The sequence below is a fragment of the Poecilia formosa genome, unplaced genomic scaffold (genome assembly GCF_000485575.1).
Source record: "Poecilia formosa unplaced genomic scaffold, Poecilia_formosa-5.1.2 Scaffold14, whole genome shotgun sequence".
Classification (NCBI taxonomy): domain Eukaryota; kingdom Metazoa; phylum Chordata; class Actinopteri; order Cyprinodontiformes; family Poeciliidae; genus Poecilia; species Poecilia formosa.
Genome location: NW_006799953.1, coordinates 267,451 through 287,454, shown reverse-complemented (window position 1 = coordinate 287,454; position 20,004 = coordinate 267,451). Strand labels below are relative to the sequence as shown.

The following is a 20,004-nucleotide window of genomic DNA, read 5'->3' as shown; positions in this document are numbered from 1 at the left end:
CATCCTATTCTGGAGAATAATTCACGGCAGGATGTGTGAATGATAAATATTAATAATCCAGGGGGCCAGTGTTTTGAGAGCCGCTCGTCTGAGGGAACAGGCAGAGGCGGAGAAACCCAAACACGCGGCAGCAGAAGCCGAAGCGACTGTGGGAAAAAAACTGGATTCAACAGATTCAGGAAGAATAATAATTCAGTGTGGGTGAACGCCCACGGGTTAATCTGATCAGCAGGCCATCAGCGAACAGTTTTTAATAACTGGAGATACATAAGAGCTTCAAGTGTGTAAAAAGGTCAGATAACTTACCACTACCGCAGGGAGTTGTCATCCAAAATCTCCTGCTTTTTTTTTTTATTAATGTAGCGTTATTGAAGTGTGAATACATTGCAGTACTTTGGTAGGACTTGTTTGAGTTTTTCCACAGCATATCATAAATCGTTGGTGTAAGTGATTTCATCTATTGACTCATGAACATTTTGATGTTTCTGTCTTCAAAAATCAAGTTAAGTGTAAATCAGAATAAATGAAAAAAACTTTTTAAAACTTGTGTGGCAAAAATCAAGAGAATTTTTGCTTTACTGCATATTAATTTAAAGTTCAGTAGGTCACGTGAAACATCTACTGAAAATGTTGTTTACATGAGAAAATGGACGCCCTTCCAGTATTAATGTCGTTTTAATTTACGAATTTAACACATCATCTGTTGTGTGCAGTACATTCGATCTTTCAGATTGATCACTTAGGATATCAGATAGCTGTTACAAATATATAAATAGTCTGTTTATGAGTTGTGCAAACTCTTTCAAATACATCAATAGATGTTATTTTTTTTAGGTTTGTTTGTTTCCTCCAAATTCGAAGATACGGGTGGAGCTTATGACAACATGCAGCATAATGACTCAGAACCATTATGAGTCGTTATGGCTATGACTTGTGCAAGTTTTCACAGGTCATGTTGTGACCTCAGAGTGTTACAGAAATAATAGTTGAGAAAAAAAAACACTCGTCAGAGAAACGAGAAACATCAGTGGTAACAGGAAGGTGTAAAAACAAAGGTTCTTTACCTGATTATTTTTTATTCTAACCTCTTTCTGGACGGACCCGCCTGCTGGAAAACGGACTCAAAGTAACGTTAAGGCCCCGTTCACACAGGAAAACTTCTTACTGAAAGTTTTTAACCGTTTTCGAAAACGACGCTTTAGGGAACCCGAATCGAGTTTTTTCGATTTTTCTTTCCAGAAGGAAAGAAAAGTGCATATTTAGTGAGAACGACAACGTATTAGTTTAGCACAAAATTTGTTAACCCTTCATGTACGCACATGGTTACGGCTCTGTTCTTGAATACATTGTGAATTTTCGGGGCAGATTGTATCACTGACCCAGAGTGAAAGGCCGTTTAAAGCATCAAACTCATTTTCATTTTGGGCCAAATCAAAAAAATCTGAATGTTCTTAAAGGGCCAGAATCTATTGATTAAACCCATCAAACTGTTAAAATATCAATAAACAGCAGTTTGTTTCTGCATTCAACAAGTGTTTCTTAAAATGAAGTAATGTTGAACATCTTTTCACACTGATCAGTACATCCAGGATTTTGTGATTGTTGTTGTGGTGTTTGCAGTAAAATCAGAAATAATGTGGGGATCTGTTGATTTTGAGTGAATTTTACAGATTTGTGAAAAACTGGAGGAACTTATTGATGTAACTTTAAGTCTTCAGGGCCACTTTAAAAGCTACAGCAGGCCAGATTTGGCCCCCGGGCCTTGAGTTCGACACATGCGGTTTAAAGGAAAACCTTTTCAGGCTTTTCAAGTTAATTAGGCTTCGACTCCATGAGTTTCCATTACTGATACTTTTTCACAACATTCTAATTTTCTGAGTCATTTTCTGGTTTGGGTTTTTATTACCTGTAAGACTCTATATAATACACAACTTTCTTTTTCTGCACTTTTACGCAATACTCTAATTTTTAGGTGATACAGTCCTGTGTCATAAACCACGCTGAAGGGAGGATTTTCATTTTAAAAAACATTTTCCCTGGGTAATTTTGTGACGGTGACGATAAAAACAACTCTGCTTAGAATAACACCAGCAGGTTTAGTAGATATGCGTTCTTTTCGGGGTAACCGCTCCTGTACAATCCCAACTTTCCGTAAAGAAAGCGTTCATCCATCAGCGCCTCACAGAGATCCTCTTTGTCGCCCGCAGCTTCTGCCTGAAGTTCCTGCGTCATGTCGGGTTTGTGCGACTCCCTGATCAACGGCAACGCAGACATCTGATGCTGACAATAGTTGTCATCTAAGCAACATCTCGCGGGGCAGAATGAGGACACCCACTTGCAGCTGATCACACAGGGCCAACAAACAACTGTGCATGGGAGGCAGGAGGGGGGTAAATGTGCAGCAGGGCGGGGGGCGGATGAAATGAAACTCGGGGGAACGCGTACTGCCTTGTGGGGTGCCTGCAGACTGCTTTTTGAAACGTTCTGCCCGTCTGCGTCCCAGTCAGCACGCAGTCAGCAGAAGAGAAGCCCCTTGTCCCCTTCAGGACAGCAGGAAAAAGGCTGAATGAACTCAAAGCAGACATCCGAGAGGCTCGCCGAGTCCCACGGCGCGCCGCAGGGATTTCACCTGCCAACAGTCTGCTGGACGGACCAGAGGGCAGGGCAACCGATACGCAGTGAGAAACTACTCAGCATGGCAGCCAGCGTCCAGCGTAAACATCAGTGGATCTGGTTTTTAAGCACAACCAGGGGTCATCTGAGCATGAGTCCTTAAACTAACCTGGAAACAGCCTTCTGTTTTAATGGTTCAAACTCTTGAGTGTCAGAGGAAATTCTTGGATTTTCCCTTCTTCCTTCAGTCGGTCTGTCTGGCTGCAGTGCGTTTCTGGCAGGAACTGGCCTGCTAATTCCACTGTGGAAAAGGTGATGACCTGGTGTAACAATATACGGAAGATATTTGTCCAGCTATTAGAAAGGTCGCCGCGCTTTGGCCACGGAGGCAAGAGGTGACACAGCCGTCGCACTGGCCTCAGGCGGGCCGCTCTGCTTCACAGTATCAGGACGGATTATCCTGCGCAAATTGGCCCAAACATTGATAAAGGTGAAAAAGCTGAATGTAATCAGAATTTATAGATAGAAAACGTAAAAAAATAAAATAAAATCTTAGAGCGTGAAATATAAATAGATCATGATTGACATTTTCACTGTTTTTTTTTCCCAAAAGGAGATAATTTTGTTATTCCCTTCATCAGGAGCCTTCGGAGCTGTGAATCCCAGAAACAGAAATTCACTTCAAATTGTGGATGATGACTAGAGGTGGGTAGGGCGTTCAAGAAAACACTCAGGTAAGAGTAAAAAAGTCTTTCGCAAAGAGGCTCGAATACAGAGTAACTGATCAAAGCATCTGGTGTAACGTTTCAAAATAATGGACAAATATATAAAGTAATGTGGAAGTTTTCTCTCTTTCTGCTCTCGCTCACTTTTTTTATTCGTCTCCATGTTTCTTCCCTCTTGTTCTTTTCTTCTGGATCTCTGTATTTTTTTGCTCTGTTTTGGCTCCCTGGGTTCCCCGTGATTTGGTTCAGTTTTGTCCTTCATCTTTTCACTAAAATACTCACCGTCTACTCAAAGCCTCTGCCGTTCTGCATTTGGGTCCATCATCACCAACACATCACAACGCATCGGCTATTCTGCTACCAAGGTAAAAGAAAGACGCGCTGATGCTCACCCAGGAGCATCAGAGCAGAAATGCTGGTCAGAACAGGAGCAGAAACTACACCTACCCGAAGGCTGCCATAATTTTAATTTATTTTTGGCACAAGGGGTCACTTATCACTGTTATAGATAGATCAGAAGTTAATTATCAACTTCACAGTGCTATAAATTATGAAATGGGCTCTTTTCTGACAAACTGAATTAGGATGACAGTGCGACAGGCGACATAGCGAGTGGAACGTGCAACTCTGTTCAGTTCTCAATTTTATCAGCGCTTACTGTTACCTAACAACGTTACCAAGAACTGAGTGTGGCAACGCAGCATCTACGAGAGTGATGCAACATATCTGGCCAAACTCAGTGATGACACAGTGAAAACCCTCTTATTTTGTATCCTAACATGGACTTTTTGAAATTACTTTTGCTGAGCAGGATGTGCGGCCTCCGTCACGGGGTATTTAGTATTTCAGCAAATATGTTCCGAACTACTGTTTTTATCTAGATTGGCAAAAATTATAACTGCAAACTTATGAAGTTATTCTTGTCAAATATTCACAGAGATAGAAAAGGTGGAGATAAACCAAACATTTAGCTTATTTGATAAATGTCAGTACCTGTTGGTTTTATATGTATAAAAAAGTTATTCCACTATCAGTTGATTCAGAGGGGTTTGTGATTCCATTTTTATCTTTTTATTTTTTGGCAAAATGTTACTTTTCTGGGCTCCTATTGTTTTTTCTCATGGTTTGCTGAGTCCAATACTTTGGTCCTTTTACACCTGGTTCTTGTTTACCAGTAATCACTCTTCTCCTGTGTCTGTTTCTCTCTCTGTGTTTTCTTGTCGGATCCTCACTGTATTCTTGTAGGCTGTCGGTCATGGATCGGTTCTCTCTGAATAGTTTGTTAAAAGAAAATAAAAATCTGTTGTTCTTTGGTCTGCGCTACCGAGAGCGCCTGAAACACTGCCCATTAAATTTTACAACTGTCTAAGCAAAACACGGAGTTTATGAAGCAGGAGAAGTTTTTATCCACTGCCGGCTGAGCTGAATTATCAAAGAGGAAACAAACAGAAACTAGCATAGCACTCCGGCTAAATCGCTGAACATTCAAACGTTGCTGGCAGGAGAGGGAAATGGTTTTACTGAAAACGGTTGAGTTAGACACAGTTGAAAGTAGATATTTACATACACAATTATATAAAAGACACAACCTTTCATTCTTAGAGTCTGGGATTAAATTCCTGTTTATTGTTAGAATAAGCAAAATTATTCATTAATGACGACGGGATTTTTTAAAAACAGCTTCCTTCAAATTTAGAAGTTTACTTACATTTTCTTAGTATTTGGAATGTGTTCTTTTTTTTCTTTTTTTAGTAATATGTAACTTCATGACTTGGGTAAAATGCAGGGTCATTATGGTCAAACCACAGGTTTATCATGTCTCCAAAAGCAAGTTCTTTCTTCTTGATTGTGTTTGCTAGCTGCAATATGAGTTTCTTTTGGGGAGGAAAACCTAGCAACCAAAAAGAGGTGATAAATAAGTTCCTTATTCTAAATAATTAATGCAGCACACAAATGCAGTTCCTTTTTCTAATAAACACAAAACTGGGATGTTTAATAACTTAAGGAAGCCGTCTGTGCAGCTGCCCTGACCTTGTGCAAGTTGCCATGCAGAGCACAGAAGCGCCGCAGGGTTAATACCAAACTAATAGTTCTCCTTGAAGGGGTAATTAAACGTTTCACGTCGTGTGTTCGGTGAAAGCTAGATGAATTCAGGAATGTCTTAAAGGTCAGAAGTTAGACCAACACACCACCGAAAAAGACAAAGGTTTTAAAAGGTTTTGGTATTTTAAATTGGCTTCATAACGACATTTGACACTTTCTGCGACCTGAACATTGAAATAACTTTTAAGTAGAAATAAGATGTAAGCATAGCTTAATAGCAAGAACAAAAAAACACCCATGGAGTAATAAGAGTTTTTGACTCTAAGATCATTCCTGCGTTTTGTTTCTGATTCTGTTCTTCCTTTCAAAATATAACATTAAGCAAAGGAACAAACAGTTCCAAAGCTGCTATTTTCTCAGATACTGTTTGTATTTAACAGTATCTCAGAGCTTTTTGATTTCACAGTTATTTGAGTTTATTAGAGACTTTTTTATCTTTTACCTCCCTGACCTGCTAGTGTTTGCTGGAGAGAGGCAGGTCTGCACATCGGAAGGGAGGCAGAGAGCTGGGAGTAGGGAGGGTTGTCGAACGATGCGTCAGCAGACAAAAACCCTTTTCCTGTCATTGTTTCTGGTCATGGTGACTTCAGAAATTAATAATGGAAAATGATACTTTCTCTAGCTTCCTCACACCGGGGACGATCAAGTGTTGTGACCTGGAACAACACTTGACTTGGTAGAAATGGTAGGATGGGCCGTTTTCCTGCCCGTTCGGTCACGTCCTCATACGCCGATCTGCAACCAGAGCAAAGTTCTTGGTTCTTGGACAGGAGATGAGAATCATTTCTGTGACCTTTCACACATTTTTATGAATGATTTTATTTTGCCTAAACTACATAACAAATATTGGGAGTAGTCCAAAAATATCTACACCCTTTAAACTTTTCATATTTTTGACTTGTTGCACTGAGTAATTTTATGTCCCAGACCAGCAGAACTTGGAAGTGAAAGGAAACATGGTTTTACGTTTTTACTATTAAAGATCTGAAATGTGTGTACATTTGTTTTTGACATTTAGTTCAATAAATTGGCTTCATGAGTGACCAGAGGTGGGAACTCTTCTGCTAAGTTAGTAAAAAAAAAAAAAAAAGGCAATTTTTTTTTTTACTAACTTAGAAACTGTTAGCTTTTGCTAACTTAATTTTCCCATGATTTCCTTGGCTGTTTTGTAAACTGTCAGTTGAATAAAATTCAAAGATGTTTTGATTATCGACCGTCAAGACTTCTTCAAGTATTAGAGGTTTATATTCACGCTCTTATTGTGAAGTGGATGTTTGAGCAGCTTTTCCTCTCTTCACATATTTCAAACAAGAAACGTACAGAAAAAAACTATCTAGGGGCTTTATAGAGCATGTAATTATAATGTCAAAATGAACTTGGTGATGAAGGGTCACAATCTTTCAAAGCCTGATATCGTTTTAATTGAAGTTAGCGCTTTAGAATTAGCTTCTGCTAAACTGCTAAATGCTGTATGGCGATTAGAGCCGTGCTACAGGACAGACACTCTTCTCGAACTGCACAAACTCAGGTTTTATGTGAGATCAGGAAGCGAAAAGAACTTTCCATTTGTAGTTTACGACGAGCCGTGAAGGAAATGCAGCAAACATGTGGAAGAAGGTGCTCTTCATATTAGCCAAAAAAACTTTTTTTTTTGGCTAATATGCAAAACGCTGTGCAGAAGAGCAACACTGACAGACAACGCTGGACCTTTTTCAGAGATAAATGCAGGACAATCCTGAAAGACAACATGCAGGAGGCCCAAGTCGGGCCCGAGGTTTACCTTCAGGCAGGACAACAACCCTAAAAATGTCCATTACAACAAAAATGTGTTAGAATGACTCTGTAAATTTCAGACCTAAGACTTGAAAAATAATTTGATGTTTGCTCTCCATCCATTCAGGGCAAGCTTGAACTTTTTCTTGAAGAAGAACGGTAAACGCACTTTAGACTCTAGATGTCCGCAGACTGTAATTACAGAAGTAGATTGTTCTGGCTCAGCCAGGCTTTCTTTAGTAATCAACTTTTGAAGGCAGTTTTATTCATGGGTATAGAAGTAAAGAACAACGTTTACAATACAAAATACACGTTTAAAAAAATCAATGCAAGGGTAAATGATGTATAACTCTGAATTATTATATTATCCTCCCTGCATGAGGTCATTATCACGTTTTCGATTTCTCAAAATACCTCCAGGAAGAGCTGGAGGTATTTATTAATTAATTTATTATAATTTATGCATTTATTTATTGTATTTTAATCCAGGTCAATTCAGGAATGTGGGATCAGTGCTAGTCCATCCTGCCCACAGAAAATCTGCCAAAATGCAGCGACAGTCCAGAGCAGAGCTGCTCCGGTGTGTTTACATCCCACTCAGACTGAATCCAGCTGACTGTACCTTTTCTTTCTGATCTGTCTTCCTGCAGACCGAAGCCATTCGGGTTCGGGTCACAGGTTTTCTTCCAGTCACCAGGGCAGACGTTAAAATATTTATCCTGCTTCTGTTCTGTGAGCAAATTTACCTCTGTGACTTTCTAAGACCTGTGGCGTTCAGACAATGCCGGCTCTTACGTCAGACCTCTGTGAACTCTGTGAACTCTGTGCAACATTCTTGGTAATCAGACCAGAATAAGACGGTAAACCTCGCTTCCTTTCAGCGCTGCACACCTTCAGTGTTTTTCAGAACATCGTCCATGTTAACGTTCAGGAAAGTTGTCTTAAGTAAAGAATCAAACACTGAAGAAATTTCCTTTGTAGCATATCGTAGGAAACTAGTTCCATCGACTTGGAATGATAATTTTTGGTCTACTGTGACTCAAACTTATAATTGCCAAAGTTTCTGTGTGTCCCTGGAAGGAAATCTTTTGCTAATAGGATCTGCATGTGTGACAGGAGGGTTTGCTTCACTGATTGATATCTCTGGTGGCTGCATCTCTCCTTCAAGCCTGGAGCAAGTCATCCTGTTGATGATTGACTGTTTGTGATTTGACTTAAGAGGTTTTTACTAGTAAAATGTAACATATGTAGTTTAAAATTTTTTTTGTGTGTGTTCATGTGTGAAGGTCATCGTTTTTGTCTCAGTTGAGTTTGAACTTCTTCAGCAAGCAACCAAGACTAAAATAAGCATCAACCCATAGTTAAGATGACTTAACTATGGGTATTTAAAGTTTAAATCGAGCATCAGAATGAGGAAGAAAGAGGAATAAGAGACTCTGAATATTGCATGGTTGTAAGTGTCAGACAGGCGACTGGGTATTTCAGAAACTACACTGATCTGCTGGGAGCTTCACGTGCAACCGTCTCTCAGATTTACAGAGAGTAGAAAATATCTCGTGAACGGTGGCTGCGTGGGAGAAAAGTCCTTGTTGATGTCAGAGGAGGATGGACAAAAATGACAGAAAAGCAGCAAATAACCGCCAAAAGTATGCAGGACACCATCTCTGGACAACTATCATGCTGATCCTTGAAGCAAAGAGGCTACAGCAGCAGACGACCACAGCGGTCAGCTGAGAACAGAAAAGATTCACTAAATTCAACTGTGTGTGATTGAACAAATGTTGATTTCAGTTTTGGCATCAAATGAGAAGGTCAGAATTTGATTGGAAAAAGAAAAACACAAAACCTCCAACAGATAACACTCTAGCTTTTGGTTGGAATATGAAAGCAATGTGCCTTCAGAGATTTGTCCAACCTGCTGCTGCTGGTGGTGGTGTAATGCTGAGGGCTGTGGATTCTGGACAGACTCTCTAACTCAGAACTGCTTTCTTAAACGTGACAATGAGTTCTTTGTTCTCCCGTCATCTTCAGCTCTCTGCCCAGGAGATGCTCATCGCTGACATGCAGTCAGCAGCAGCTGTGTGATGCCACCATCTCAATGTGGACGAAAGTCTCTGAGGAATGTTTGTCACTTTTTAAGGCTCAAAATTAAGGCTGTTCTGAAGGTAAAAGTGGGTTTGACCCAGTACCAGTAAGATGGACCTTAACAAAGTGGTCAGTGAGTGTTTCTGGTCAACTAGGGTCAAATATGAGTCTGTGACAAAACAATAGCCTGGATGTTGGGGACAAATTAGAAACAAAAAGTTAAAAAGAATCCACGATACGTTTGTCATATTTTGTACATACCTAATGCTTTTGAAGATTAGACAAAACCATATCTAGCTTTCAGCAGTGTTTCCATTTTGGCTTCATCTTTGTGTGTGGCAATGACAGGATGAGCGATTCTGAGCTCTTTTTTTTTTACTTGTGCAGTTAAATTTTAACTAGTTTTAGAATCCTTCCACTTTTGTGTTAAACCTCTTGAAACAGCAGAGGAAGTACTTTCTATGTTCATCATGACTTCACTTTTTGCTTTGTAGATGAACCTTTTTAAACTCACTTCTTCAACTTCTGTGCCTTTGCTGCAAAAAAAAAAAAAAAAGAAAAGAAAAAAAGACCCGACTTTAAGAAATATGACATTTACATCAAATCTAGGTCAGCTTTAATCCATCAGCAAGAAAATTAACAGTTTCATTTTTTATAATCTCCATTTGATAGATGAATGAGTCACATCTAATAGAGCCCATATCCTGTATCTGAACCATCATCATCGTCACTCGGGTCACTTTCTACAAAGCTGCTACATCCAAATGGAGAACACAGCAGTTATCCCAATGAGCCCGGCACCGCATGGAACAGAACCACATGACTTGTTAGACCAACTGACTCTTATTGTCATGGTAACATGTGACCCCGCCCCCTGCAGATGAACAGGAATAGTCAGTAAAGTTGAGGTGTTTAAGCCCACTTATTATCCTGCTGAGTGAGATCAAAAGGTGTGAAGTAGCTTCACAGTATTTCCTCATTTATCTCAGCTAAAGTGAGGACCAGTGTAAATAAGCAGTAACCTGCTGTGACTGATGGGAAACGTATGCTAATCACTGTAGCTAACAGCTGTGAAAATGTTGCCCTGAGATGAGATGGTCAGAAAAAAAAAGATGTTAGCGGCTGATGGAAACTTTAATTTGTTAAACTTTGAAGTAGGGCTGTTGTAAATGGATATTTTAGTAATCGAGTAATCTATCGATTATTCTTACGATTAATCGAGTAATAGTATTAAAAAAGAGAAAAATAAAACATTGGTAAATCTAGCATAACAGCAGTGTTACTGTCGGATATCAACGTCAGCCCAATGTTTCACATTTGAGCTAACAATAACTTTTCTGTAGTTTAGAAAATTAACCTGTAACAATAAGAGCTTACTTTCTAAGTTAACCTGAAGAAAAGTTGTACAAAAATCTAAAGCACAGCCGCCCGCTGTGTTCAGCCTATCCGCTCACCTGTATAAATACACCTGCAGCGCTCTTCCCCGTTCGCTCTGAACCACCACCAGGCAGCAGCTCCGGGAGGAGAAAAGCCGCCGTACTCCAGGCATCGCGCCAGCTATTTTAAGAATGTCTATTGGTCCACTGAAAAACAACAAAAACCCGGACATTATCATCAGTCAATAAAATCCCCACGAGCTGGACGTGAAAACTGGACGTTATGCTGCTAAACGCTTAGCTTTCGTCAACAACTCAGGCGGAAGTGAGAGCGCAGCGCCAATAAGGACCCGTCTGGAACACGGTGCATTAAATAATAAAATACAATTTAACGAAGCGTCGAGGCAGGTAAATTTTAATTTTAATAGTTGAGGTACTCAAATCATTCGAGGAATCACTTTGAAGACTAACACATCACTTTAACTAGTCTTTCGATGTCTTTTGGGGATTAGTATTCAACTTAATGATTTTTGCTCTTCTTTGACTGACTTTGTGTGATGTGTTCTGTACCCAGAAGTCGAGAATAGCACAACATGCCAGGCATCTCAAGAAGTACAACCTACCAAAGGACCCGCTGAACATACTACTTGCTTTTGCACACAATCTTGACCAATAATTGGCCAACTTGAACAATCCACATTGGCAGACGTTCTGCACCAGCTCAGGCGCCAGATGACACGAGGTTTACCACTTCACAATGCTAGGAAGGTAAATTTAAACGTATTGTCTTCATCTTATAGTGGTAAAATTATCGGTCTGATCCCTGCCCCACAATGAAAGATTCCCGCCAATATTACGACTTGCAGTAAGACCCAGATAAGTCGGGTGTGGTGTAAAACGGGAAGATCTGTTGTTGGCTAGCTGCTGCTACATACCTGGAAAGTATCAGAGCTAAACATTTTCCTGTCTAAGGTTGCACCATGGCCCTCACAGTTGGCAGGTACCTCAGCGTCTGGCAGCTGACAGCAATATGAAAAGGTCAACAGGTTTTCAGGGCCTTGCAAAAGTATTTACATCAAGTATTTTTTAAATGTTTAACGAGTTGTCAAGAAAAGGATTACAAGGAGGTTTTTTTTAGATAAAAGTCTGAACATTGAAACATGACTTTGTATTACTATCCTTCAATAAAATCCAGATGAACCTTCAGAGGTCACCAAAACATAAAATGAAGTCCACCTTTGTGTCATTTAATCTCCATGTAATTCCAGCTGCTCAAGGCCTCAGATATTTGTTAAGAGAGCAATATTAGCATCACGAAGACCAATGAACGAAGGAAACAGACCAGGGAGAAAGATGCAGAGATCCACATCTCAATGTAGGAGAAAAGGAAAACTATTAGGTGTGTACTTCTCAAATCTGGTGTTTATGGAAATATGGCAAGAAGAACACCATTCCTGCTTGAGGAAACCAAGCGGGCCACAAGGCAAACATGTGGAAGAAAGCGTTGAGATCAGATGAGACCATCACTGAATTTGTGATCTATATATGGCTGGGCAATATGGCTGAGAAACATCACAACATCACAATTTCATATCATTCAACAAAGACAATTTGTGTTTTTGTTTTAAATATCTGAAATACTGCCAAATTGGTCACATGACCTTTCCTGTTTGTCAAAAATATATGTGCAGATGTGCAAATCTGGTGGAAACATTCACCTAAAAACTTTGCAGCTGTGCTAGCAGTGATCGTGGGCCTACATCCATCCTATCTCAACAAGGTTGGATAAAAATACAAATCATATTCTTCACATTTTTGTGTGTAAAAAAATGCAAACTTCTGAAATTTTCCATCCAGGGTCTGATGTGATTAGTCTCCTGTTGGCTAAAACATCACAAGCAGCCACGGCCAGATATACATGACTCTAGAAGAATCTGAAATCTCTGCAAAAGAATGAAGGAGGCTTTCGTTCACTTTTTGTGTGTGGTCTCTTGTAGGACGCCGGTGTTTGCTCAATAAAAGTCTTTTGACTCCCTAAAGATGGCGCTGGGGGTTGGCTAGCATGATGGGAGGAGGGGATGCAAAGTAGAAAGCATGTTAAATACAACGAAGACAAAGGAGAAATAGCTCGTAGTCTCTTACCAACGACAAAAGAGAAATCCTACAACCGCTAAAATGTGACGCCAGTGTCTCTCTCTATGGCGCTGGTGACGCGCCATTTTGTTTACATTTCATGATGAAGAACGCTGCGCTCAGTTCTTCTTCAGAGGTTTTCCTGTCGTTTCCTTCGGCGGTTCTTGTTGCAGCGCCACCACAGGTCAAGAGATGAAGGGGAGCAACAGGTTTTTCCAAGAGTTTGGTTCATTTGACACAGTTACAGTGTGAAAGCAAGCTTCATTGGCTGACAATGAAACAGATGTTTGCAATTTTGGTCCCCAGTCGAATCGAGTCAACCAAACTATCATGTGTGAGAACACACTCCTTGTCTCTGTTGAAGAAAAGCTTAGGTTTGTGTCATACACTCAGCAAAAGTTACATTTTGGTCTTATTCTTTTCTCCTTTTTGTTCAAAAAATATTTGATTGATTTCAAAGGGAAAATAAATGTTGGTGTAACTCATATTAATTCAAATTCTTCATGCGTCTTCTTCATGGCTTATTGCATATGGAATATTTTTAAGGCTTCATTTCAATTATCTTTTTGGTCCTGCTGCTCTTCCAAGCCACATTTATTGAATGTAAAACTATTAATTACTATTAGTGGGCTGAAAACAAAATCCCACTTGAGGTATATTTTTGTGAACTTTTTTTTTCACAAAAACTTTTTTTTCAACTGCATAATTATGTGCTTTTTGTGTGTTTTACAAGGCCTTACAAATAAATACTAGTGAAATATACTACAAGTATGTGAATGTGAGAAAATGTGGAAAAAGTTGTAAAAGTAAGATACACTGAAAAAGAAAATGGAGCTCCAGCTTTTAATAAAACTGTTAATTTGTCACATGCAATCAAATCAAGTTTGTCAAACTTTTTTTTTTTTTTTACATTTGCTTAACGTGACAACTTAATAAACATAATATATTTACACAGATAATCTAAATTTGATTACTTGTAGGAGATTAACTCTTGTTTTTTTTTTTTTTTAGTTGAATCACCTGTTTTGTTTTTTCAGTGCGTTGATGGAGGTAACGCAGAGTTTGGTCCTGACTGCTCAATTTGTGGTCTTGCAAAGAGAAGCCGGCGTCTTTAAAAAGGCATGTAGTTTATTTTTCAACAGTAGCATTCTGTTTTTCTATGACACTTTCAAGCATTACAACCTGGAGTCTCAAACACTTCAAGAGTACAAATAAACTCGATTGATCATAAACCGTTTCAAGCTTCATACATAGGTTTGCATTCTATATGAATGGTGCAATACATAAATAACAATAACTGTGCATCGCATCTCTTAATATGCACACTCAATACATAAATACATGTGTAAAATGACACCTCATAGAAATATAGCTGGATTCTGAAGCAATGGAAAATACACAGATTATCCTTCCTCACTGTAACAACAGTTCTCGCTGCCAAATTGCACATATTCCTCTCTATACATGGCAAAGTTTTCTTGAAAAAAAAAAAACAACAAAACAAAATGACAACAACAAAATAAGAGCTGAGCACGGTGCGACTCACTGTCAACAATTATCCATACATCCGAATGCCGGTAATATAAGCCATGGAAACGACTGCGGTTTTGAAAAACAAGCTCCTGTGAAATTGAAGCGCCTGTTTTGGGAAAACACTTTGTGAATTTGGGAAGCCCACTTCCAGCAGCCAGGTAGTTTATCTCAAACATCTGGAACATCACAGCATACAGAGTCATGCTCTTCAAATATGATGTGCATAAAAACTAACTGTACAAATAAATAAAAAAAACCTTGGTTATGTGGCTGTGATCAGTCTTTAACAGCAGGCTGGTACTATCTTCGACTCCTGGGATGTTAGCATCCATATCTTTGTCCCCCAGGTGACTCTGTGGTGAGGGAGTCTGCCAGGCTTTCAGGATTTCATGCAGCTGTTCTTCATGGTTTCTGGTGAGCTACAGCAAGGCTTCCCTCACATGCAGGTTCAGAACAGAGCTGCTGACCGGTCTGAGAGGCCTTGACCCGACTGCAGAGGTGTGACCTGGTGTACTTTATGGGATCTGCATTCTCCTTTGACGTCTGGCTTTGAATTGCAATGTTTTTTTGTTTTTTTATGACTCGGTCTATATATAACTATAACTCCATCCCTTTCACATGCTCCGTTAATAACAATACATCATGTGCCAAGTCATGGGGCTGACCCATAAACCATTGGCAACTCACACTGGTATTAACAGATACTAAATTTACCTGACATTGGATAAGGTGGATGAGTTAACATAAAAACTAAAGTTGTGAAAAGAGAGAGAGGGAGTGTGTGTGTGTGTGTGTGTGTGTGTGTGCGTGTGCGTGTGCGTGCACTGGTTCTTAGTACAGAGCTTCAAAGAAAAAATCAAAATCCAGTCCAAAAAAGCCTATAATTAAGTGTTGAGTTTGATTACCCAGGTAGATTTCCCAGTAACTTGATTTATGGCACATTCATAAGAGATACTACTTCACTACTACATGCACGGATGCTGATTGAACCCTTACGTCACCTTCCTTGAGGCGTTTCTAACACGCCTCTGTCATTTGGGTCACAAGGGGGGAAACACCATTTGAGCAATCCCTACACTACGACGTGGTCCATTGTCTTTTTGCAAACACGTCAGAACTACGTTGGAGTCTCAGCTGAGGACCGGCGCAGATCTGTTGGGTCTTATTGATGTCGCAGTGCAGCATGGGACGACTCGCTTGTTAGTTGGGCTGGGACAGCCCCAGTGCCGTTGTGAGGGCAGCAGCAAGGAGGGCTGAGCTGACCCAGAGCGTGGCGCCTGCTGAGCGGTACACCAGCCGGCCGTTGAGGGGCTGGACAGGCCTGAAGTTGTTCGCCATCGACTTGCCGTCGTAGAACTGGACCTTGGAGAAAGCTTTCATCTGCAAGAGAAGATTGATGCAAATGTTGAACTGCAGATTGTGGAAAAAGACTCAAAAGCATTTGCTAAAATGCCATCTCTCTTGTTCTAACCTGGTCCATGCTCAGAGGGATAGGGGTTTCGAACACAGTCCAGACCACAGACTCAGAACACGGCGGGGTGGTCAGGGAACCCTTGTAGCGGTAGTAGGAAGTCAGTTTCTGCTCAGGAGGGATCAGCTGTGCCAGGGAGATGGAGGGCAGAGAGAAGCTCACATCTGAAAACACAAACACCGCGATGTTAGCCCCACAGCTACACGCAACCAAGGTTTTGGAATTAGTGCAGAAACTTTGAACACCTACTTTTGGATGCGACACTTTCCACCCCACTAATGATGGTGTCGTACATTCGGTTTGGACTCTTGGACACCTTAACACAAACAGAAAGACGTGATGTGTCTTATTGTAAAAAGTGTGAGCAAACTATAAAAGACGGTTAAGCAGAATTACCTCATAGAAAAACCCAAGAACTGCGACCCCGTTTGGATCTCGCAGGGCTGTTGTCAGGTCAGCATAATTGCTCTTCATGTGAACGATATGCAACTGAAAAAGAAAGTTTACTGCCATCAATGTAAAGTTCATAGTTCAGCTGATGTCCAAGCTAGGGTTTTATACATTTATCTGGTGGTCTGTTACCTCCATGGGGTACTGCTCCCCGTCGACGGTGTGTTCAGAGCCGGGCCCGCCATCTTTACCCCAGTGCAGGTGAAACTGCACGGCCTTGTATGTGGTCGACAGGTCTCCGCCCGAGATGGTGCAGGTTATAGGAATGTTGACTTTTACTGGAACAGACACAGCATGAGAACAAACACCTTCAAAGCTTTCGAAGGTCACTTGACGTTGCGCTCACCCGAGTGGCCGTTGTTGGTGATAGAATTTTTGAAGGTCTGCTGGTAGTTTTTGAACTCAATAGGAGTCAGGCGCTCATCTTTCACCGTCTTCCTGGTGACGATGTTGATGGGTGACTGGGATTTTCCTCCACAGTCCATGTAGCCGCCGGGCCACTTCTCTGGTACTGAAACAGGAGGAACACCAGTGATGACTTGAGGAGATGTTTGAGGAGATGACCATCAATTTGTTTCACAACCGTCAGATTAGGAGTCCCGCACGGATGATCAACTGGTCCTTTGTTCTTCTCTGCATTTCATTAAGCAATGCATTGGTTTGACTTTTGTAGTGATGATCATGTGGATCCATTTTTTTTTTATTTCAGAAATATGCTTATAACAGGGCAAAAGGCAATTCCAAAATGTAAACATTTATAGAGGACAGATTGATATAAGCAGGAAATCATTGTCATGGTTTAGATTTAGGCTAAAATGATTTCAAAACTGCTTTTTTGTCTTAATCATCCACATTAGTAGTTAATTATAGGCTTTTTTTTGTTGTTTTCCTTTGCTTGTGATGTTATTGTAACCATGTGAGTCAGAATCTTGCCAAATTATCTCAACATGATAAAAATAGTCTGAAGAAATTCAATGGAATAATAACAAATGACCTCAGTTTTAACATTTGTTTAAACCATCTGTTTAAAAATATGTTTCAATACTTTATTTACAAATGTCTGATAGATAAGAGGCCCTGTGTACTTTTTTTTTTGCCTGATTTAAACAAGTCCTAACCAAATTCTAAAAATGTTAAACAATGGAATTTATTTGTCAAATCGCGATCACGCGTTTTCCTTTAAAAATGAGTCATCATTTTACCTTAACTTCTGGAAAAACTCACCGCTGCACGGATGATCGCAGGTTGACTGGCTGTAGTAGCACCAGCCTGAAATAGAAACAATAGTTTATTTACCAAATGTTAGCGGTTATTTTTCCGCTGTGATGAATGCAAGCCGTCTGAATGTCAGTCACGTTCACTTCTGACTGACATCAACAAGCTGGAGCTTTCTGTCAGAGCTGAAAGGGAGGTTTTTATGTTGGCGTGTCGTCTGGCAGGAGTCCAGGAGGATTTTATGCACATAAACAAATATCGCCTCATATAACTGGTTTATTTTGCTTTGCTTCTGAAAACAGGGTATTGTCCTTGTGGATGTTTGCTCTTGTTTAAACTGTAAAGAAAGCTTCCTAATAGCCAGGAATGATTCTATTCAATAAAAAGTTGTCGCTTTATCTTTCGGCCTTATCAGAGTAAACATAGAGCTCCACCTCAAACTGTTTATTAGTAATCTGCAATTAGCTTGCATGTTTCCTCCTTTGCTCTGAGAAATCAAATATTTATAAAGTTATGTTTCTATTAGACTGAAGAATAATAGGAAGGGTCTCCTTTCAGAAAACTGTTTAGGACTTCAATGCTTGGTTCCTCTGTCTGTCAGGTGTGGTGGTTGCGAGGTGGTGAGGAGAGACGCAGAGACCCAGGTTGTGATAAAGATGATGATGGATTTAATGAAGAAAGCTCAACATTCCAGAACAGGCAGCAGCACAGCAGAGAGTTAGCACACAGCTAATTACCGGTAGCAACTGAAAAACTAAGGACTGAAAAAGAGAGCTAAACCAACACAGGACTTTACAGTTCTACTGTGATGGAAGTCAGACAAATGACATATGACATATGTTAGACAAGAACCCCACAAGAGACAGAGACAACAGGTGGACTTACAGGGTAATCAAGGGAACGAGACACACCTGGGAACAATCAAGGGCTGACAGGACAACACAGAGACTCAGGGAAAAAGGACTAAACACAGAAAATCCCAAAATAACTAAACAGAAAAACACGGATCATGACACTGTCATCCTGATTGTTTTTGTTTCTGCTAAGATTTTGAAAATATGCAAAACCTCAGGGTCAAATATTTTTAGAGGATAAATCTACCACAGAACATTAGAAGATGCTCATGTCTGTGATACATTTTTTTTAAATGTGCTATTGAATCAGTCTTACAGGATTTACATACATTTGGGGGTTTCAGTGGATGTCTTGCAAACTCAGAAATTTCTAATTACTTTTAGTCACTACAGCCTGGATGCTGAGCGGATTAAAGGGCCGTAATTAACCTCCAACACTGTCTGCAGGTGAATGTGAAAATACCCACAGCTGTGTGAGGTCTTCAAAGACATGCCAACTACAAAGCAGAGCTGACAGATCTCTGCTTTGTAGAGATCTATCAGATAACTCATAGAACTCATTGGGTCTATGAGTTATTATGGCAACTCATAGAACCAGTGAGTTGCCATAAGATTATTGTTCACTTGATAATATTTGGGTTTTAGCTTTAGATGCACAACTATCAACATTTTAGTTCTTGGTTCGAGGAAAATGTTGATACGGTCCATTCGAGCTCCAAACTTAAACTTGGCTGAAATTTGAAACAACCCACATTGGAAAGCTAAATGGAGCACATTGATGTAGTTAGGGGGGACAAAAAAATCCCACAATGACAGGAAAACTTCCAGGAGTCACAGGGAAGCTTAAGATGAATACTGCATCAGCTGTCAATCTTAGTGGTGGCAGAGTCAAGCTGAGGGTTTGTTTTTGCTGGTTTTGTTGCCTGAGAAATGTATAAATTGGCTGTTATAATGAAAATGGAGAACTAGTATTAGCTAGCTTAGCTGGTTGTTAAAGCTAGCTTAAAACGGACGAAGGGCTAAAAGCTTCTAAAGAGGACAAAATCTCAATGCTGGTGAAACTGTATGGTTGGGAGTTACTGTAAAAAAAAATTAAGATACATATTTTTTTTAATTACATGAATGTATTATGTAATGAGAGAGTCCACAATAAGTTGTATGATGTAAGCTAGTAGGCTAATACCAGTCCACCAGTAGTGAAAAGAATAGGTGTAAAACAAAACAAACAAAAAAAGCGTCCAATGTATTAATCTATTATTAAAAGTCACGCTTTCTAAATATCTAGATCTACAAATACGGGAAATCTATTTGTCAGAAGGAGAATTGCACAACACTGTTACTAATCGGGCTTTGGATAGTTATTATGTAATCTACAACCCTCTTCCATTACAAAATGCCTATTTTTTTATTGCTCTCAGTTGATGGTCTTCATTATCCAATCAGATGTCGGTCCGCTCCAGCCTGGACCAATGGGCGCTCTGTAATGCGTTTTTATTGCAATGAGCAGAGCGAACAATGCTGTGAGCGGCTATCAGTGGATCTGAAGGCTGTGCTGGTGAGCAGAAGCCAGCGGGAAGAAAGCAAACACGCTCCGGTCTGGTCAGATCTGAAACTCCCTGAAATGTGAGCACAAACGCAGCATTTCAAAGCCATTGTGTGGGGCGCGTGACACG

General features: G+C 40.1%; 1 protein-coding gene across 1 annotated transcript in view; it reads right to left on the bottom strand.

Moving 5' to 3' along the window:
- Window positions 1-13,918: 13,918 nt before the first annotated feature.
- The window catches only part of ca4a (carbonic anhydrase IV a), an 8,954-nt gene continuing 2,868 nt past the window's right edge, over window positions 13,919-20,004 (bottom strand). Inside the window, exons 2-8 of the mRNA XM_007545774.2 lie at window positions 17,487-17,531; window positions 16,609-16,773; window positions 16,395-16,540; window positions 16,209-16,301; window positions 16,062-16,128; window positions 15,813-15,976; window positions 13,919-15,721 (exon numbers count right to left, since the gene is read on the bottom strand). Of these exons, the coding sequence (XP_007545836.1) occupies window positions 15,542-15,721; window positions 15,813-15,976; window positions 16,062-16,128; window positions 16,209-16,301; window positions 16,395-16,540; window positions 16,609-16,773; window positions 17,487-17,531 (860 nt within the window). The 3' untranslated portion in view covers window positions 13,919-15,541. The remainder of the gene's footprint in view (window positions 15,722-15,812; window positions 15,977-16,061; window positions 16,129-16,208; window positions 16,302-16,394; window positions 16,541-16,608; window positions 16,774-17,486; window positions 17,532-20,004) is intronic.